Source organism: Eretmochelys imbricata, chromosome 14 (genome assembly GCF_965152235.1).
Source record: "Eretmochelys imbricata isolate rEreImb1 chromosome 14, rEreImb1.hap1, whole genome shotgun sequence".
Taxonomy (NCBI): Eukaryota; Metazoa; Chordata; order Testudines; family Cheloniidae; genus Eretmochelys; species Eretmochelys imbricata.
Window position 1 is genome coordinate 49,209,762 of NC_135585.1, and position 22,067 is coordinate 49,231,828.

The window sequence follows — 22,067 nt, forward strand, 5'->3', positions numbered from 1 at the left end:
ACTGCTCTGATGTGGGCAGATTAGTCTCCTCTTAAAGAAACAGCCACATTCCTGCTAAAATAGAAGTGTCAGACCAGCAGATGAAAATATCCAGGTGCCCCAAATTACCTGAATACAGTAATGATTTTGAAGAGACTCTTGTTTTTGTTTTTTTGTGAACTATAGTAAATGTCAAAAATAGTAATAATTACTTTTACATCCGCTCATCAGAATATAAAATTCTCCCGTGGATAATTAGGAATCATAATAATAATACCTTTGCATTGCTAACCTGGAGTTTAGAGTGAATGCCATTTTTAAAATGACAGTATCATCCTGTGGATAATTAGGAACGGGATGAGCCGTGTCTGGATCCAGAGTCACATTCACTAAGGTGGAGAGAGAGAATCAGAGTGTTAGGGGCAGAGCTCAGCCCTGCGGGAGGTTTGGACCATTTTTCACACTCCCCAGCAGCCCTGTTCAGCTGGGACAGGCCTGGATCCCAGGGAGCTCCAGGGCACTGACTGATTCCTCAGTTTCACTCCCAGAAACTGATCAGTAGAGAGAAATGGAGGAAAGAGACTGAATCTGCAGGCAGGGGAGTTGAGAGGAGGTCAGAAACAGATTTAACCCACTTGGAAATCCTCCTCCCCACAGTTGGTCCTCCCTGCCTTGTCCTGGGTGAAGAGGGGAAGACATGGCATTGGCAGGGCCAATCAGAGGCAGGGCCAGGAGGGCCATTTGGCCTGGGCCTCAAGCTCAAAAGGAGCCTCAAATTTAGACAATTGTTAATTTTTTGAAATTTGATAAGTTTCACAACTTGTGCAAAGGAAATCCTTTCTTCAAATTAGTTGTTTTGAAATTCCAAGTAACATTCCACAAGATGCTGATCATCATGCTTTCCCGACTCGTTTGCTGACAAAATCTTTTTATTATGGCTAAGGGCCTCAAAAGCTGGAAGTGGGCCGGGCCTCTCTGGATCTCTGAGAGGGCCTGGGCATTGGGGAGGAGCCGCTCCAGGCCAAAGACTAAGAAGGAGGAGGTGGCATTGTGTGAGGTAGCCTCTCCCCAGGCCAGAGAGAAGAGAGGCAGTGGCTGCATGAGAGGGAAATCTATTTCCCAACTCATGAAGACGTGAACAGCATGAAGAGAAAGGTCAAAAAAAGCCCGGCCCAAGGGAAAGGGAGGGGGATGCTGGAGAAGAACCATGGGCAGACTCCCTCACTCTACTCGTTCTTCTGGATTTAATACCCAACAGGCATGTGAAAGCCTCACAGAATCCCTGGGCAGAGTTAAGGGTGCCTGGATGCTGGACAATGAAAATGTTTCTGTTCCTCGTCGTGGGCATGAACTGAGCAATGCGGTTGGTGTCAGGATTGTTTATGTGACCGCAGCTGGGGGTCTCCTCAGTGCATGATGTGTTTCTTGTTAGAAGGGTCTGTTTGACTTGTTACTTTATCTACATGTTCATGACGATGTTTCCATGGGAATTTTCTCTTCCTATAAAGAAAATCTCCCTCTGGAGTCTCACCACGTCTGTGTGATCTGACGAGCTCCTTTTTCTCTCCAATTCAGCTGGTGGGACGTCTGGCAGGTGGGAGGGAGGCGGAGGGAGAAGATGAGATTTCATGCTTTCGTGTTTGTAATGACATCCCCACTCTTAACTGACATATTGTCTTGGCAAATCCCAAAGAGGCCTGTCTTCCTCGCAGACCGAGCATCAGCCAGATCAATCTCTAGCTTAGTTCTTAACCTGGCCCGGTTGGATATTCAGTTTATGTCCGTCAGTGGTGATTATATCACCGCCAAAGGTTTTGATGACCACGTGATCCCTGCAGTAAACATGCTTGGGAATTCCTTGATCTTCCAGCCTAATAATATGTCACTACTAAGAAAGCCACCAAAACCAAACCAGTGCTCATGGAGGTGATTATTGGATTCAGCTTTAAATATCCTTAAATATTTTCACTGATATAACAGTGTTTTATTTATGAGCCAGAAAAAGACAGAGAGGGACAGACACATTCAGAGAACTTTAATAAATATCTGGGACTCCTCTGGGCTGAGATAAGGTGTTTGGGTGCTGGTCGGTGACAGTGTTTTTGGTTACTAGTGTCTTTTAGTTGGTATTCAAGTTTCTTTAATGAAGATGTTTCCAAGAGAATTTTCTCTTAATTTAAATATAAACATCCCCTGAAACCTCACCCTTCATATGTGATGCCACATGCCAGAGATCTCCCACTATTCTTTTCCACTTCACATGGCAGAGGGTCTGGAGAGAATAAAAGGATCAATGAGATTTCATTCTGTGACATTTACAATGGTATAATCACCATTAACTGACATAATAATGTTCTATTTATTACAGAGGAATGAATGCACATTACACTCAGATGTTTCTGAAGAGGAGAGATACAAATTAAGCTGAGCCCTTGCACTTCTGTTTCCTCTTTCATTCAGATACCGCAAAGCTGCTGAATCAGCAGCCACTAAACCTCACAGCCATCTTAAGAAAGACTCTCTGTAGGAGGTTTCAGAGTAGCAGCCATGTTAGTCTGTACCAGCAAAAAGAAGGAGAAATACTTGTGGCACCTTAGAGACTAACAAATTTATTTGAGCATAAGCTTTCGTGGGTTTTAGCCCACGAAAGCTTATGCTCAAATAAATTTGTTAGTCTCTAAGGTGCCACAAGTACTTCTCGTTCTTTTCTCTGTAGGAAAGATTTCCTGTTACCTCATCCTCCCCTCCACCCCCAGTTTGTTTCTCTTATCCTCCCATTGCAGCGTCTCCTAAGTGTAAGCGGGGGAACGGTCCCGCTATTGTGCAGAACTTTCCTGGCTTATCCACTACCCCGGTGAAATGGGCTAGCCAAAGGATCTGTGTCCTTGCTCCCACTTCCTTTACCCAGATGCCTGCCTGACCTCGATGGCTCCCCTTCCACTCTCCTGTGTGGCAGAATCCTCGTAACCCCACCAGGGCTGCACCCAGGATTCCTGGGGGGCTCCACCCCAAACTTTGTCGTGGTAACTTAGGGCCGGGGCCAGTGGGAGCTGCAATTGGCCGAACCTGCGGACACGGCAGGTAAACAAACCAGTCCGGCGCGCCAAGGGCTTTCCCTGAACAAGCGGCGGACCGACTTTGAGAACCACTGTCTTATATGACCCATATTGCATAAAATATATTTTAGTTACACCATAATCATATAATAATTACATTTCTATGAAGAATGCAGGTTGCAGTGTTACTATTAGTATTTCCAACCTATCACTTATTCCGGGACAGAACGTTGTCTGGTGTCCAGTCAGAACTCAGGATTCCTTAATGCTATTCTATTCTCTAACTTCTCTTTTCGGCCTCAGACTGAGTCTTGTCCGTACGGAGAGTCAGGGCTTCAATCTTCTGATGTTACAGTCATAAAAGATGAGGTTCACCCTCTACAAATTGGAGGATTGGGCCAAAAGAAATCTGATGAGGTTCAATAAGGAGAAGTGCAGGGTCCTGCACTTAGGACGGAAGAATCCAATGCACCGCTACAGACTAGGGACCGAATGGCTAGGCAGCAGTTCTGCGGAAAAGGACCTAGGGGTGACAGTGGACGAGAAGCTGGATATGAGTCAGCAGTGTGCCCTTGTTGCCAAGAAGGCCAATGGCATTTTGGGATGTATAAGTAGGGACATAGCGAGCAGATCGAGGGACGTGATCGTTCCCCTCTATTCGACATTGGTGAGGCCTCATCTGGAGTACTGTGTCCAGTTTTGGGCCCCACACTACAAGAAGGATGTGGATAAATTGGAGAGAGTCCAGCGAAGGGCAACAAAAATGATTAGGGGTCTAGAACACATGACTTATGAGGAGAGGCTGAGGGAGCTGGGATTGTTTAGTCTGCAGAAGAGAAGAATGAGGGGGGATTTGATAGCTGCTTTCAACTACCTGAAAGGGGGTTCCAAAGAGGATGGCTCTAGACTGTTCTCAATGGTAGCAGATGACAGAACGAGGAGTAATGGTCTCAAGTTGCAGTGGGGGAGGTTTAGATTGGATATTAGGAAAAACTTTTTCACTATGAGGGTGGTGAAACACTGGAATGCGTTACCTAGGGAGGTGGTAGAATCTCCTTCCTTAGAGGTTTTTAAGGTCAGGCTTGACAAAGCCCTGGCTGGGATGATTTAACTGGGAATTGGCCCTGCTTTGAGCAGGGGGTTGGACTAGATGACCTTCTGGGGTCCCTTCCAACCCTGATATTCTATGATTCTACCCCAGTTTCGCACTGCAAAGGTATTGTTCATATTATTCCTAACTGTCCACAGGGGAATGTTTATTCTGGTGACATAATGTACAAGGTGATGATTATTTGTGACATTTACTACAGTTCACCCAAAAGCAAGAGCCAGTCTCTTCGCAATCACTCCTGTATTCAGGTCATTTGGAGCCCCAGAAACTTTGACTCTTCCGGGCCGGCCAGTTCTGTCTCCGCAGCCACGTGGCTGTTTCTTTAAGAGGAGATTCTCAGATCCCACCCGGGGTTGATGCCATTTCCGAGTCCCTCTGTTACTTTCACTTTCACACTCAGTAAATGCTGCCGGAGGAAAGTACGTTTATCCCTGTGGAACAACAACAGGATTCTTTAACAACAATAAAATCAAAACCCAACCCTGCTAGAAAAGGCTGTGATCAAACGGCAGCTATTTGATACCCAGAAGTAACTGGGCATCTTGATGAAATGAAATAACTTATAGTTTGAGGACTATCTCGACAAAGCCTGAGGCTTTCAGAAGGACAGACCGCCCCCTACGCGCCATGAACCGTCTCCGGAGGATCAATCCGGTAGGTGAACTCTGGCTGCTTGACTCGATAACAGTCAGGGCTCTGTCGTGGACAGATTGGTAATAACACAAAGACTTGAGAATCCCGTGAGAATTTGTTTTGCTCTTTATGGGAACGGTACCGCATGTGTACGTGGAGAATGACATGCCCTCCAATCCATTTCAGATCGGTTTCCTAGCCCTGCCGGGTTTTTACAGTACATTCACTAGGTCATTCCTTTCCTCTGTTACTGTGTTTCACCCAAGGATCCTGGGCCCAATCCAGTTTTTAGTGTCGTTAAAGGGAGATTTGTAACAAAGGAACTTCCTGTATTTAGAATATAGGAAGAAACGTGGGGCTGCAAACTCAGCTGCAATCAGTAAAGTTTCCTGGTCTGCTTGTTGTCGGTAGTTTTCGAGCTGTCTGTGGGGCTGAGTCTTTTTGCTTCTGATATTTTAAAGGAAAAAACGTCCAGTTTTGTCCAGAATCAATGGAAAGAAATTACTTTATTTATTTTGAGATCAGTGGGAATTAAGCATGTGCCTAAAGTGAAGCACCCTTTGAAATGTAGTGCTGAATAGGGATGGACTTAATGACTGAATCTGGGCCAGAATCTTTAATGCAATTAGACAATGAGGGGATGTCACCACTTGTAGCTTGGTATTGGTCTTCTGTATGCATGTCAAGGGATCCACAACAACCAGAGTGATCAGTTTGTACACATTGCATTGTTGTCCTGTGATAACTTAATGTTGCCTCCTATCTTTGTGGCCACAGAGCTGTAGAAGGGTGGTTAGCAGGGGTGATTTTTATGGTCCTGGGTTTAGGGAAGATTTGATGGCAAGAAAGGCCCATGTTACTGTGAGACAGGTTATTCCCTGTGCAAAAAGCCGTCAGCGGGGAGAATTCATGAGGGTATCTCTGTGCACGATTAAAAAAAGGGGAATTATTTTTCACCCTAAAAATTGCATGATTTTTGTTTGATTGACTTGAAATGTTTATGGAACTTTCCATTTAAAAGAAAAACAGCTTGAAATAATTTGGAAAAAAAATGAATGGACACAAACACTTTGATTTTGGGGGAGTGGGTTTCGGTGTTATACCAATAAATTAAAAACCAGCAGGATCTTATTAAAGGGAAAATGGCAAAATACCACATTTATTGTGAATACAGACAGAATCATAGTAAGCAGTTAGTTATAGCTGTAACATTCCATTCAATCTCATATTTATTCACACATTCATACACACACAGGTTCTGCAAGGTTGTTATCATAGTTACGAGCCTTAGAGTTGCTCATGCCAAGCCACTGGCCAGGTGGCCTGGACGTGAGGAGGGAGCAGGGCCTTGGCAGATGTTCATCTGATGCTCCTGGAAGTTGGTTTGCAGCATCAGACCCCCCAAAGTTCTCACTTTCTAGAGTCCATTTTTATAGGAGTTTCTTCTTATGCCGGTCTATGGGAATTGCTTCACCATGCTGTTGCTGAATCAATCAGCAGATGGCATATTCCTGACGGCTCCGTGCTGCTAGATGTTATCTTGTTCTTTGCTTCTCCCATTCTTGAGGCTGTTGGGTGGATTCCAGTCTGCCCTCCGGGGGTCCTCTGGTTATTTCCACTTGACGCCTTCTTCAGCTGATGGACACTGGATTCTTAGGCTGGCACCTCCCTGATCATTCAGTTATTATCCACACCAAGCATCCATCCACATACATCCTCTATCTCTATTTTAATCACAATTGTTAACAAAGGGAGATGAATACAACGAAAGGGCGGGGAGTCTCTGGGTGCTGTTTCTATTGTTACAGCGTACTGCTTTGAGTCTCTCTCTGTGTGAGTAGTTGTTGTTACAAAAAATTGCTTTAAGAATAGACTCTGTCTTAGAATGTACTAACACAATTAGCAGCTTGCAAGTTTCACACATAGAGGGAGAGAAACAGTACCAAAAACCAAGAGACCTCTTAATTAGTAATACCCTGGAATTTAAACTATGGGGAATCAAACTCATTTGTGATTTTAATACAGAACTTCTTTAATATGATCTAACAAGTGTTGCAGTTCTCAAAGTGTGGATTTGTGTCTCCAGAGATAACATGCTTTTTAAAACCAAAAATGTTTTAAAATAAATAATATATAGAGGTGAGAAATAACAGACCTCAACCCTACTGTCCCTCTGCAAATTTGTGTGCACAGAGTCAATCCCTTACCTCTCTCTAAAAGTGCAAAGTTTCAAAATGTTAAATAAATAGAAGATTGTTGGGGGCAGAATAGATCTGGAAAAGGAGAAGTCATGAAATAAATGTGAGAAGGACAGGCAGTCGAAACAAAAGTAAAACTGTTTGAGCAGCATATTCCAGAAGTCTTGAGGTCTTTCTGAGTGTAGCCTTCATTGATTTGAGATCTACCATACCATTCTCTCACTAGAAGGGAAAACCTATAATGGCAGCAGGCTGTAAAAGAGACCCAGTTTGGGAATATATTAATGAAGTTCCTCATTCCTTCACTTCCTGTGAAGTAACACAGGCATGCTTGCAAAATGCAAACAGTGCAACAAAGAAACGCAAGGCCTTGTTGCCCAAATGAAACAACATCATGAGAAGTGTTCATTCTCAGGAGGAAGCTGTGTTGAAGATTATGAAAGGAACACGTCTGAACATGCAGGATCTTCAGGTTGGTAAACTTTTTTATTTTATACTTCTTTCTTAAGGACTGCCTGTCTTCCTTCTGGACTATTCTTGAATTCTCATGTTTGAGCAAAAAATATAGTTGTTACTCTATGGTACTACCATTTTAGATGCAGTTGTGAGAAAAAATAAATGGCTGAAATAGGCAGATCTTGCTTTTACAATTTCACCTTTAAAGTAGTACTGAGTGTCAGTGAATGCAATGAATCACACTAAATGAGCAGTATGGTAATAATAATTAAATAACTGCATTGACTTATTTTGTTTAGGAGAATCCATCCTCAACATACAGGATTCTGAAGACCACCTTCAAGATCACCATCATTTTCGATAGTTTCAGAAAAAACAACAGAGAGTCTTGTGGCACCTTAAAGACTAACAAATTTATTGGAACATAAGCTTTGGTGGGCTTTAGCCCACTTCTTCAGATGTGGGAGTTTAAACTGGAGTTTGGCAGGTGAATAAATATATACTTACAGAGATGGGTGTGGAGCATTATTATGCAGAGGACCAGTGTTAAAGAGTCCAAGACAATTAGGGGGGAGGTGGCCCATTACTAGCTGTTAGTGAGAAGTTGTGAATACCAAAAGTGTGAGAATGTTTTTTGTAGTGAGCCAGCCATTCCCAATCTTTATTCAAGCCAAGTGTGATACAATCAAACTTGCAAATGTATCCTAGCTCAGCTGTTTCACGCAGGAGTCTGTTTTTGAAGTTTTTTTTTAAGTATGGCAACTTTCAAATTTGACACTGAGTGTCCAGGGAGATTAAAATGCTCTCCCACTGGTTTTTGAATGTTCCCATTCCTGATGTTCAATTTGTGTCCATTTATTCTTTTGCGTAGAGACAATCCAGTTTGGCCAATGTACAGTTTCAGAGTTATCTGCCAGTGATAGTGTTTCAGTCACATCATGTATGTCACATAGCCACAGTATATCACCTATAACAAAAAAAAACAAAACAAAAAAAACTCCATCCTTCAGAAACAGCCATAGATAAGTTTGTGATAAGAACCAGTGGATTACAAAGAGAGGCAATTGATGAAAAAATTGCCTGGTTTGTTTATGCAACAAACTCTCCTTTCTGTATGATTGAGAACTCACACTTCTTTAACATGGTTCAGTCATTAAGACCAGGATAAAGTCCACCCAACAGAGCAGATGTCACAGGCAAATTGCTGGATAAAGTGTATGAAAGAGACATTGAACAATGTGCAAAAAAGTCTAGAGGGTAAAATTGTTAACCTGAGTCTTGATGGGTGGAGCAATGTCCACAATGATCCTGTTGTATGTGCTTGTGTGACAACAGAAGAAGGGAATGCCTTCCTTACAGAAACAATTGATACATCAGGAAATGCACACACAGCAGAACACTTACAAGAAGTAGCAGTAAAAGCTGTAACAAACTGAAAAAAGAATTCAAGTGTCTAGTACGCAGCTTGGTAACAGACAATGCTGGAAGTGTATCCAAGATGAGAAGAAATTTAGAAGAGAGTCTCAAGCTAATAACAAGCGGTTGCAGTGCTCATTTGATGCACCTTCTAGCCACAGATCTCAGTGTTCCAGAAATAAAGGTTAATGTTTCTGAAATTGCAAAATACTTCCATAACAACCACTTTGCAGCAGCTGCTCTGAAAAAAAATGGAAGGAACCAAGCTAATACGCCCACAAGACGTGCGATGGAACTCAGTTGTGGACCGTTTTGAGCACTAGATCATGAACTGGCCTAATCTGATGACAGTTTGTGAACAAAATCGTGAAAAAACAGACGGCACTGTCACAGCCAAAGTTCTCAACATTGGGCTTAAGAGAAATGTTGAACACATGCTGAGTATCCTGAAGCCTATTTCTGTAGCCTTGAACAAAATGCAGGGAAACAGCTGTTTTATTGCTGACACTGTTGAAATTTGGAAGGAACTGAGTGAGATCTTAAAAAGAGAAATGTGCAATGACAGAGTTAAATTACAAGCATTAAAAAAACAAATGGGACAACAAATATTCTCAATACTCGGTATCAGGGTCAAACCTTAACTGCTGAAGAAGAGGAGTTGGTTATGACATGGGCATCCAGCAATCATCCCTCCATAATGCCAACTATAATAAACTTCAGAGCTAAGGGTGAACCATTCAAGAAATACATGTTTGCTGACGATGTTTTAAAGAAAGTCACACTAGTGAACTGGTGGAAGTCACTTAAGCACTTGGATTCAGAGACTGTTGAAGTGATTATCTCGCTTTTAACAGCAGTAGTTTCTTCTGCCAGTGTAGAAAGAATATTTTCTTCCTTTGGACTAATTCATTCTAAACTGAGAAATCGTTTGGGACCTGAAAAAGCAGGAAAGCTTGTTTTTCTTTCCTAGATTATGAACAGATGCCTGAGTTAACTGCAGAAGCCAATATTTTACGTTTCTCATGTTGACCTGGCTGACATAGTCAATTTAATTTTTGTTTTGTTTTTTAAATATTTAATTTAACTATTTTAGTTAAAAAGAATTTTAACAAAAACAAACCTGGTTTTAAAAACCTTGAATATTTAACTAAATTCAAAAATTCATATGCTTGTTTTGTTAAAATATTCTATGTTTGCTGTTGAAGAAAAAATCCAGAATACATAACGTTGTTGTTGTTTTAGTTAAATAAAACAATTTAAATGTCTGTCTGGTGATGTTCTCCTCCTAATACAGCATGGCAAGAAAATCCTCCAAATATTAATGATTAACCCGTTGAATTGGAGATCATTCACCTCCCAATGCCTTCATAAATATCTGCTTCAATTACCTTTGGTAAATGAAATAACCAAGCAATCATTCATTGTCTGATATAGCTGTAAAACTAATCTGAAAAGTTTTGAAAATAAATCACTGTTTAAAAATGTATAGTGTGTACCTTCTAAAAATGAAACCTACATCTACCTCTGACTTGTGAAGAATATGTATTAAGGTTATAACAACCAACAAGAATGCACTTTTATGTAGAAAACCAGGATTAAATGGAGTCTTTCTGACTAGTGATTTAAATCATGATTAAATGAATTTGATTTAAATCAAATCCACCCTGTTTGATAAGGTATTTTTCTCTTCCCCATCCTGTTATCCAGATCAAGTTACAGTGAAGATGAAGGTTCTTTCATTTTGTCCTAGCTCCGCAGTGAGCTCCTCTCTGACTGGTTGGATCATTTTCTTCATTACTTTTCACATTCACAAGCTGGAATCAGGTAGGAATCCCATTGCTCCTGCTGCTGCTTGTAGGATTTGTTTCATCATAGTGATCTGTAAATCATGCCTGTTCTACTCCTTTATACAAAACTGAAAAAGACAAAACAAAAAACCTTACAACAAATCCCAGGACGGATCAATATCAGTACAGAATAAGTCTCCACTTCCTCCCCACCCCTTCAGGAGGAGTAATTCTCCATCACCTGCACATGATGCAACTCAGTGTCTCTATATATCTAGGTACTTGTATGGCTTTCATCACCATAGTATCTGAATACCCTATGTTACATGCTTACATCCTCTTTGACCCAATCCTGTGTCAAACACCGAGGCAGCCTGGCCTGTAGCTGAAGAGATTTGGGCTCAGTGAAGCCAAGGCAAGAAGTGAGTCCCAGAGCTGAAGACCTTTTACTGAAAATGTTCTGGCAGAGGCCCAGGCCTACTAAAAACAGCAGGAGAGGGGCAGAGGAGGAGAACTCGAGAACCTCAGCTATTCTCAGAAAAAATTGTGTCCTCATACGAGGTGAGAGGTGGTGGTCTCCAAAGAAGTTGGGTCCCGGAACATTCGGGTAAAATCCTAGGAGATCTCTGTTGACTTCAGTGGAGTCAGGATTTCATCTTTCCCCCCTTCTCACGTTAAAACCAACACTGAGAAATCACATCAGAGATATAGTGAAGGCTGGAACAGATCACAGAGCTCAGGTACACAGGGTATATACTCAGGTCACCCTGCCCATTCATGGGGCACTGAAATGGCTCTGTGGCATGTCAAATTAATATAAGGGGAGTTATCAGTGACACCTATACCTGAGCTGGCCTGTCACTTTCTACTATAAATGCCTTTTTGAGTTGTTTGTAAATTTGCCAGATTTAAAATATTCAGGTTGAAAATTTGCATGCCAGGCTGAATTTTTGGAAAGTTTGAACCGACTGACCTTTTCGTTTATCGCATTTTCCACTCCCCTCTAAGCTTGTTCTCTTTTTGCTTTGGTGTATTTCACAGCCAAGTTCAGAGTGACTGGTCCTGGTCACCCTGTCACTGCCAGGATGGGTGAGGCCATTGTGTTACCCTGTCACCTGTCCCCCAGGATAAGCGCTGTGAACATGGAGGTGAGATGGTTCCGATCTGAGTTCACTTCAGTTGTTCACCAGTATTATGAAGGAAAGGAGCAGTATGGAAAGCAGATGACAGACTATCATGGAAGAACAGAACTTTTGAAAGCTGGCATCATGGATGGGAATGTTTCCTTGCAGATTCTTAATATCAGACCATCAGATGAAGGACAATACAACTGTTTTGTTCAAGATGGTCCTTTTTATGAAGAAGCCCTATTGGAACTGAAGGTAGCAGGTCAGCAGCTCTTGTCTGTATTATCTTAGTCTGGGCTGCAGTTTTTATTCTTTCATACTGCAACAACTGTGACTAGCAACTTGTGAATTATTTTAGAGTAACACAGCATATCTAGATTTCAGCACACGACCACATTCAGACACTTTGGAAAATATGCTGAAAACTTTCCCAATATTTTATTAAAGACATTTTCAGAATGGTCAAGAGACTTCCTTGCCCAAAAGATGTTCTTGACTGACTCCAAAAGGCGGGAGAGAAAGGAGGGAAAAAACTTCTAGACAAATATGGGCCTGGTTTACCCTAGGCTCCCTTGACACCTTATTTGACACATCTTGTACAAGATGCTACATAATTATATCGTAATCATACCATAACCATATGGTGTTTATGGATTGCAGAGTGTCCTAGTGGGAAGGTTTCAGAGTAACAGCCGTGTTAGTCTGTATTCGCAAAAAGAAAAGGTGTACTTGTGGCACCTTAGAGACTAACCAATTTATTTGAGCATGAGCTTTCCGATGAAGTGAGCTGTAGCTCACGAAAGCTCATGCTCAAATAAATTGGTTAGTCTCTAAGGTGCCACAAGTACTCCTTTTCTTCTAGTGGGAAGGGGAAATTATGTATTTACCACTCTTAGTCAAGACTGAGCATTTCTCCCTTGCTGCTTTGATAAGGTAACCATGAAGCCAATTTGATTTTAAAAAAATAAATATATCTATCTAATGCACTAATTATCAGAGTTTCAAAAGTTCAGATCCTATTCAGATATCTATGTGGTCATTTCTCCAAAGGTGCTCAGCACTCTGTTGCTCCTCTCTTGAGACAACAATGTCTCCCACTGACTCAGTGAAATTATTTTATATATTTGTTCACATTTTTGTGTGTCCATGAGCACTGGCATTTCAGACATTCCAGCATTCATGTATCCCTTCTACTGACTACCCGCATGAATTAGTGCATTTTCCTGTGAGTAAGGGATCCCCAGACTGTCCCTCATCCCTTCTGCTTTATACATTTAATGTATGGAATTAACACCGTTATATATTTTCCCCTTAGGTCTGGGCTCTGCTCCTCTCCTCTCTGTTGAAGGTCACCAGGATGGAGGGATTCGGGTGGTTTGTCGATCAGCTGGTTGGTACCCAGAGCCTGAGGTGCTGTGGAGAGATCTCAGTGGGCGACATTTACCATCACTCTCTGAAACAACATCCCAAGGAGATAACAGCCTGTTTGAAACAGAAACTGCGATCATTGTAACAGAACATTCAAACCAAAACTTGTCCTGTTGCATCAGGAACACCGTTCTCAATCAAGAAAAGGAGTCAGCAGTTTATGTAGCAGGTCAGTTACCATCCAAACCCCACACTGAACTCACCACCACCAGAAACCAAACAAAATATAGGAAGAAAAGAACTGAAACATCTGTGGTGGATATTTCAAAATCCTCATACAAACACAGATGATGGGAGGCTGGTGTCTTTACAGGATCACAGTTTAGGCAACTTGATCCCCTTAATTGTGAGTATTAAGATTATACACGTTTTGAGATGAAATTTTCACTCAATCCACTGATTCAGTAGGTTCCTGTAACTTTAAATTCACCTTCATGATTTTTTTGAATGTGATAAATTTTGTACTCTGGCTTGATTATGATCTGTAGAGCCCTGTAAACCCACAGATATATATCCACAGATATCCTCATCATTTTGTGGGGGGGTTGCAGATTGGATGAGGATAACAATTTTGTATCTACGCAGAGCTCTAGTGATCTGCTCACTTCACCAACTTCATTACTTGTGTGAAATGTCACCTAAGTCATGTGATATTGGTTTTACTGATGTTCAATGGGACTTGTGCTCCTTAATTCACTTTGGTCTGGATCCACAAGAGGACTCATTTTACCCCTTGTCTACACGCAAAAGATGCGCTGATTAACTAGTTAAGCGATGCCACCCGCTTGTGTGAAAACTTCTTGTATAAGTTTCAGAGTACCCTAAATAGATTTAGCTTCGGTCAATTCTTTATCGACTTCAGCTAAATGGAGATAGAGCACTATGAAGCTGATTTATGATTTAAGGTTTTATGCATCAATTTATTTAAATTGGTGCAACTCTGATATCTTGTCAATTTAAGAATGACCCCATAAGAGGGTTGCCCCAGGTTCCCTAAATCAGAGCACAAACCACGTGTGGAAAAGACATTCGGCACATTTGAAAATTCCATCCTGTTTAGGTGACCGAATCACTGTGAACAGAAGAAGAGCAAATGGAAATTACTTAATTTGTTGCACAAGTGTTTGGACAAATTGTGATTATGGTTTTTCCCAAAATTAGGAGGTAACAGTGGATTTTTCAAAAATATGCTAATTAATCTGGCAGTTTCTGAATATTGCTTACTGCTAAGGGCCAAATCCTTTTCTGGTATAAGCCTATTGGAATCAACAGGGTTTTATGAGCAGAGAATTTGCCCCTGATCTTTACGGTCCTCTGAATAGCAATGAATCAAATCAGGGTTGTGTTTTCAAGCATAAATCAGTGGTAAAGCTGTGTTGATTGGAGCCATATTTAAAAATCCATTTCTGGTATTTTGTGTTGGGTAGATATGGCCATTTGTTAGGATATAGATTTCAGGCCTGTCTGTAAAGGCCTATACTCTAAGAATTTAGGTGTATTCTTATCACTTAGCTAGTTCTAGAGGTATAAAAGAAAGAATCAAAATCACTGTCTGCCGGTGTAAGGGCCTTCTCTCACTGTGACAGTCTGAGGCCCTGTGCTTAGGCTAAGATTTTTGGCTAAGCAGCAAAGGCAGCCATAAGCTGGGAAGCGAATGGTCAGAGCCTCACATTCCAACCTAGTCACATTGAAATCAGGTGCTTTTGGACTGTTAGGAATACGATCCTGTCCTGATAATGCCTATCGCCTCCAGAGAAAGGGAAGTGCCTAGAAGATGTAAAAGGAAACTTAGTTTGATAGCATCCTGTCTGGCAAGAACTCACTTATCAATAGCTGGGATGTGAAATCCTCATTTCTTTGTTGTTCTATCACTGTAGTCCCCATTTCCCTATTGTTTGTCTGTATAATCTCTGTCTGGTTCTGTGATTGTTCCTGTCTGCTGTATAATTAATTTTGCTGGGTGTAAACTAATTAAGGTGGTGGGATATAATTGGTTAAATAATCATGTTACAATATGTTAGGATTAGTTAGTTAAGTTTCAGTAAAATGATTGGTTAAGGTATAGCTAAGCAGAACTCAAGTTTTACTATATAGTCTGCAGTCAATCAGGAAGTGTGTGTGTGGGAGGGAAATTGGAATCATGTTTGGCTAAGGGCAGGAATGGGAACAGGGACACAGGTGTAAGGCTCTGTGGTGTCAGAGCTGGGAAGGGGGACACTAAGGAAGGAAACTGGAATCATGCTTGCTGGAAGTTCACCCCAATAAACATCGAATTGTTTGCACCTTTGGACTTCGGGTATTGTTGCTCTCTGTTCATGCGAGAAGGACCAGGGAAGTAAGTGGGTGAAGGAATAAGCCCCCTAACACCATTCTTCCACTCTTAGCTCACACAAATCCTGCTGGGCACTATTTATGTATTTGTATGAAAAAAAAAATCTGCTTTTAGTCACCACTTCCAAACTAAGGCAAGCCCTGGGTGTTTTGTTTTTCAGATCCCTTTTTCCCGAGGGTGAATCCCTGGATGGTGGCGCTGAGTGTGACCCTGGTGGTTTTGTTTGGTTTCATTGGCCTCACCATTTATCTCTTTAAAATGAAAGGTAAATATCAGAGGGAGAAATATACTGTAAATAAAGGTTTTTTTCTAATAAATAAATAAGGGCAATTTAGGAATTTAACATGAAAAGAACGTGTGATCCGCTGATCTGGTCCTAAATAAAGAAGAAGAATGCTCCACTTTTTCCCCCAGCCCAGCTCCCACACAGCTCCACTCCCCCGCCTGCCCTGCCTCCAGCCCAACTCTGCCCACAATCCCTCACCACTCCCAGCCCTCTATTTCCAGCTCTTCCCTTATCCCCAGCTCTGCTTTCAGTCCAAGCTCCTGGACTCAGCCAACTGTGGTGTAATGGACATGGGAGGAGGGGCTGAGACAGACTCTATTACTAGTAAATGGGGGGCATGTCAGGAAAAGTTTGGGCACCACTGATCTAGTCTGATCTCCTTAAGAGGAGTTTGATTAGAAATAATCTCTCAGTCTTAACTGTCATATTGATGATAATGAGAAATAAAACATAAGAAAAGGGAAACTCCTAACAAACAATACGGGTATTTCTCTTTAATTTTTAGGCAAACGAGATTGTGTTTAAATGTTGTGGAGTTCACTGTAAAATTTAAATTCTACAATTTTTTTGTAATATGAAACCTTTTTTTGTTTAGTTGCTTTTTATTCTTATTCTGTTGTGGAAGGGTTAGTGTTGTTATTGTATAAAATGTGGGGAACCACTAAAGTGGAGAGATTTCATACCAAAAGCCAGTTTGAAAAACTGATATGCAATAGAGTCACAGTGTTTAAGACCAGAAGGGACCACTGGATCCTCTTGTCTGATGTCCTGAAGAAGACTTTGATTTCTCTCAGCCTTTACTGTCATATTGATGATAAGGAGAAATAAAACATAAGAAAAGGGAAATGCCTAAAAAAATCTATTTATTCCTCTTTCTTTTTCAGAGAAACGAGATAACGAGATAAGTAAGTATCATTATCCTTCCTCTGAAATGAAACTTTTTGTACCATTTTGGAGTCTCACATGGCTGTTTGTTTTATTGTGGTGGGGTTGTTTGCTTTTAAATTTAAATTTTAAAATTGTTGCAATAGGAAACCTTTTTAGTTAGTTTGTTTGGTTTATCATCATCATCATGATTCTTTTGGGGTTTGTTTGTTAATGTAACTTTATGAAAGGTGGGGAAAGACTAAACTGGATGAATTTCACACCAAAAGCTAATTTGAAAAATTGATAAGCAATACAGTAGTAAAGTAGATAATGGCCAAAAAAATATGTCCCAGGAGGAATTGTGCGAAGGCCCTGGTGGACTATCAGCACCTGAGATGATTATCTTCCCTCCGCACTGCAAAGTAGGCATGTAACCAACCTGAAGTAAAGTGATACCTGGGCTCTAGCTTCTACCCAAAGTCTTGCCAGCTAACCTGGGTGCAAAGCACCTCCAAACTTGAGTCAGAGCTTTTGTGCTTGCGCATTAGACAGGTTGGGGCAACAGCCAGGTAAGATTCTGGGCTAACTCTGCAGTGAAGATCCACCCTGGGAGAGAGACACTCATGCAGTCCAGTGGAGGTTCTGATGAACGAATAACTTTCTTTTTCCCTCAGTGTATTAGTTTGTACAATATTGAATCATGCAATACGTGTTCAGATCCGCTCTCATCTCTAATTATGTGGCTGGTTTTAGGGTGGAGAAGATCCGTGGCACCTATAGAAGAAGGTAATTAAAGATCATATTTTATCAATGTCCAAATATCTGTTCCCATGAGGCAATGTGCCTCATTTTCTTTGTATATGGGAGTGGATGTGATTGTTCAGGGCAGATCTCCCCAGCACCCTTCATTTCACGGCGCATCACAAGGTGAGGTGAGGTTTGTGCCTATGTCCTACCACACCATACTGAATCCATCGCATATTGCATCTACGCTTCCTGCCCCTCCACCACTCGCATGTGCACTGCACCCTGCAGAGATCTGTGCCAGCCGCTGCCACCCCTTGTACAGAACCAGTGGGACAATCACCTCCATAGCCACTTCTCCAGGGGGAGTTTGTTCTATCTCCCTGTGCTGATGTCCGATCTCCAGTGTCCCTTTGTTTCTTCCTTCATCTTTTCCCCCGTGAAGAAAGCCAGGAGCTCTGCAGTGACCCCACACTGACTGGGTGAGCAGGGACTGTGTCTGTGTGAGACCCTTGCTCCTGTCTCAAGCGGAGGAACTGAGCCTTGATCACAGACAGGGGCTCCCCTGGCTCCATTATACTGATCTGGGAAGCTCCTGTGATCACCGCTGGGAGCTTGTGTCTTTTCTCCTCTCTCCATCCACCATGACCCCAGCATGGTCCTGTCTCTGATAAACAGGACGCCAAGTCAGCCTCCCCATTAGTAGCATGACCCTCTCCCTCTTTCCACCAGCCACCTATTCTGTATCTCCTCCCTACTGGCAGATTTACCACTGGGCCAATGGGGCCTGTGCCCAGGGGCCCCAGAAAAATGGGCGCCTCTGTGCCCCAACCCACTCTGCCTGCCCAGTGCTCCTGCCAGAGAGTGGGGTCAGGGCTCGGGGGGCTTGCCCCACTCCATCCGCCCAGAACTCCAGCCAGGGAATGGCGTTGGGGTGTGGGGTCTTGTCCTGCTCTGCAGCTGGAGCGCCAGGTGGGCAAAGCAGGGCACGACCCCACGCCCCAGCCCTAATTCCCCAGCAGGAGTGTGGGGAGGGGGGTTCTACAGTCAGAAGGGGTGGGGAGGGGCCCTCACTTGCTGTGGCCCAGGGCCCCACAAAACCTTAATCTGTCCTGGCTCCCCCCACACTTGTAGCTTCCACCATGAACCCCCTTGCCTTGTTTAGCCCCTTCACTCCCTGCCCCAAGCTAATGTACTTTGTGCTGCGACTGCTGCTGAGCAGTGACAATCTGGGCAGGTTCAATCCTGGTACCGTGTGGCCTGTTGCTGTCCAAGCTGTGACATTTCAGAGCAGGCCGGGTGCAGTGGGGAGGCCCTATAGCAAAGTGCAGCACAGGGGCAGCTGGGACACAGTGAGATTGAAGGTGGGGTGGGGGGGAAACTCTGTCAATGTTCACTGAGTTGTACCATCTGCTGGGGCTGCCAGAGTCTCTTGTCCCCTCCCCGGGCAGAGGTGGGGGCAGGAGGGGAAAGATTCTGAGTCTCAAGCCTGGCTGGATGAGGGGCAGCTCAGCTGCTTCTTTCACCGTCACTGACCCGTCTCTGTCAGTGGAGTGACTCCCCCCAGCCCTGTCCTGAGATCTCTGAGGTGATGGGAAAATCCTGGAGAAAGGAGATTCCCTGAGTCACTCTCCAGCTGGGGCAGATTCTGTCACTGACGCTATGAAACCCTCCCCTAGGGCCGAGCTCTGCCCCTCACGCTCTGATTCTCTCTCCCCAGCGAATGTGACTCTGGATCCAGACACGGCTCATCGCGACCTCGTCCTGTCTGAGGGTGGGAAAAGTGTGAGACTCGGAGACACGCGTCAGCAACTGCCCGACAACCCTGAGAGATTTGTCACTGAGCCCTGGGTGCTGGGCTGTGAGGGATTCACCTCGGGGAGACATTGCTGGGAGGTGGAGGTGGTGGGTGGGCGACGCTGGGCTGTGGGGGTGGCCAGAGAGTCTGTGGGGAGGAAGGGATGGATCAGCCTCAGCCCTGAGCGGGGGATCTGGGCTGTGCAGTGGTGGTGGGGTCAGTTCCGGGCTCTCACCTCCCCTGTGACCCCCCTGCCCCTGAGCCGGGCCCCCAGCAGGATCCGGGTTTGTCTGGACTGTGACCGGGGGCAGGTGACATTTATCGATGCTGGTGCCGAGGCCCCGATCTTCACTTTCCCGCCGGGCTCCGTCCCTGGGGAGAGAATCCGACCCTGGCTCGGGGTGTGGGGGGGATCCCGGCTCCGACTGCGTCCCTGAGACCCACAGCAGAGGGGGGGAACCGGAAATCAGCCTCTCTAGCCTCACGGACTCCAGAATCTATGACCTTGGAGGTCTCCCATCGACCCAGCCCCTGGCCCCTCATCTCTATGACCCATGGAAGCTCCTCCCGCTCCCTCCCTGCAGCCCCAGGGATGGGAGGGGGAGGGGGAGGAACCCCTGGGGCTGCAGGAGGGGCAGAGGGGCCCTGAGAGGCAGAGGTGGGGGCTGGGCAGGGACCCAGCATGAATCAATCAGGGTTTGGGGGGCTGGGGAGAAGCGGCAGCAGGGAGCGGTTTGTGCAGATCTGTGGGATTGGATCTCATGGGGTCTCCCAGCCACAGCTCCTGCCCCAGGGGCCCAAGTCACTTCAGGACAACTGGTCGCACTGTCATGGTCCCACACACATGGCGGGGTGGTGGAGGGGATGGGTAGGGGGTGCAGATTGCTGGAAAAACCATTGTATAACTTTAACAAAATCATCACTCGGTCAGTCTCATGATTTTTTTAAACTCCTGAGGTTGGCAGCACTGTGGGGCGGGGGGGGGGGGGGGCAGGGACAGGGCAGGTTTAACCAGTGGGAAATTGAAGAAGCAAGAAGGAAAATGTGAATGAAAATAAAACAAGAATAAAGGGAGAGTCCAGGAGAAATGGTGGAAAATATAAATGAGAAGAGTGACAGGAAACTATCCCTGACAGGGGACCCAGCCTGGGGGCGGCAAGAGGGGAAGGGATAAATTTGGGGCTGGAGAGGGGTGGGATGGAGCAGCCATGGGGGCTGATCTGTTACAGGGAGGGGAGTGGGAGAAACACAGGAAATTAAATAAGGATCAGAAGTGAGGGTAAGAATAATGAACAGAAAAGGAGAGTATGAAAGGAAAGGGAACAGAGAGATTTATGATATGTTACTGAAAGTGAGAGTGTAATTCATTAATTCCCTATATTAATTCCTGGCCATTGGTGCTATTTTAGTGCCATTAAGAAAACTGTTCTCGTAGCTGGGGATCTGCTTGCCATGCTGTGGTTATTAAGGCTCCTTCTCAGCTCTGTTTACTTACCACCTTTAGTTATTTACTGTAAAATAAAACATTACAAACAATTCTTCTTGTTTGTTCCACTTTAATGTCCCAGCTGCAGTTGTCGGGGGCAGAGTCCTGGGATTTGCTTCCTGACTTGGTTGTGTCCCCCCAGCCCCCACAGGGAATATCGCGCCTCTAGGAGGAGAATTTTGTGTTTTACTGGGATGTGTCATTAACCAGCCTGTGCTCTGCCTCTGTCCTGTCCACACCTGTGTCAATGAGGAATTGCTCAGCTGTGCCCTGTGGAGAGATGGCTGGTTGCACAGGGGACAATTCATGACGGGACTTGGTGTGTAATGCTGAGCGCCACAGGGCCTAGTTTGTAGGCAACCAGAAAATCACATTCTGCAAAGCTGAGTCAGGTGCCTGAACCCCCTAGACAATGCGTGGGCATCAGAGGCACCTCACAGTGTGACTCACAAAAGCCAGCTCACTAGGCGGGGTGCCATCTAAGCGAGACAAGCGGAGATACTGACAAGGGGGGAGGGGTGTCCTAAGCCCTGCCCCCTCTCACCTACAGATGCCTAAATCGGGGCTGCAGGGGGGCGTCGGTCTCTGCTCAGCCACCCACAGACGGGAACCCAGCGCCTGACGTCCGGTGGCTCTGGCACCTGAGGCGTTTCTTGCTGGAATGAGTCAGGCACCTGCCTCGCTCCACACGCAATGTGAGTGTGGGGGTGGGGAGAAGGTGGAGGTGGGTTTTGTGACGTCACCTGCCTGATAACTTTTACCCCCACGGTGAGAGCCCTCAGGTGGCATGTGGGAGATGCAGGTTCAACTCCACAGTCTAGAGTAGCTCACGAATGTGAGTACCAACCTCAGGGCAAACAGTTACAAACCAGGGTACAAACCCCACGCTAGGTATCAGATGTGAACCTGTCAAGCACTAGAGCTTCAATCGCTTCCTCATTAGTATAGTGGTGAGTATCCCCGCCTGTCACATGGGAGACCTGGGTTCGATTCCCCGAGGGGGAGGTTAACATTTTTTGGGGGGGAGGGATAGCTCAGTGGTTTGAGCATTGGCCTGCTAAACCCAGGGTTATGAGTTCAATCCTTGAGGGGGCCATTTAGGGATGTGGGGCAAAAATTGGGGATTGGTCCTGCTTTGAGCAGGGAGTTGGACTAGATGCCCTCCTGAGGTCCCTTCCAACCTTGATATTCTATGATTCTATGAATAGCCTGAACATGGAGTCATAGACAGTCCCCTTGGGTTCTCCGGTCTATCTTGGTGCTTTTCTGCCTCCTCCCCTCCTGCATCTCCCTGCTCCCCCTGCCAGGGCTGCCACATTCCCAGCAGCAGAGTCGGGGGAGCTCCTGGCCACAGGTGTCTCTG

The 22,067-nt window shown here is 44.5% G+C and overlaps 1 protein-coding gene across 6 annotated transcripts; it reads left to right on the forward strand.

Moving 5' to 3' along the window:
* The first annotated feature begins 4,561 nt into the window (after positions 1-4,561).
* Positions 4,562-20,057, forward strand: LOC144275148 (butyrophilin subfamily 1 member A1-like). Of its 6 annotated transcripts, XM_077834292.1 has the most exons (10): positions 4,562-4,800; positions 7,295-7,449; positions 7,733-7,920; positions 10,557-10,673; positions 11,678-12,025; positions 13,079-13,360; positions 15,684-15,788; positions 16,694-16,714; positions 17,430-17,462; positions 19,141-20,057. In XM_077834292.1, exons 4-10 carry the CDS (start codon positions 10,574-10,576, stop codon positions 19,653-19,655), a joined length of 1,404 nt encoding a protein of 467 aa, XP_077690418.1. In that variant the 5' UTR covers positions 4,562-4,800; positions 7,295-7,449; positions 7,733-7,920; positions 10,557-10,573; the 3' UTR covers positions 19,656-20,057. The 6 variants fall into 6 exon arrangements, with proteins under 6 accessions (XP_077690418.1, XP_077690420.1, XP_077690416.1 ...); XM_077834294.1 differs by lacking the exon at positions 10,557-10,673; XM_077834290.1 differs by lacking the exon at positions 7,733-7,920.
* Positions 20,058-22,067: the final 2,010 nt, after the last annotated feature.

Excerpts from the sequence above, each read along its gene's own strand:
- LOC144275148 (XM_077834289.1), top strand. The coding sequence starts at position 4,909 with ATGGGAACGGTACCGCATGTGTACGTGGAGAATGACATGCCCTCCAAT. Across the intron at positions 10,674-11,677 it reads CATTCACAAGCTGGAATCAG|CCAAGTTCAGAGTGACTGGT; the intron begins GTAGGAATCCCA and ends TGTATTTCACAG. Across the intron at positions 17,463-19,140 it reads CGTGGCACCTATAGAAGAAG|CGAATGTGACTCTGGATCCA; the intron begins GTAATTAAAGAT and ends CTCTCTCCCCAG.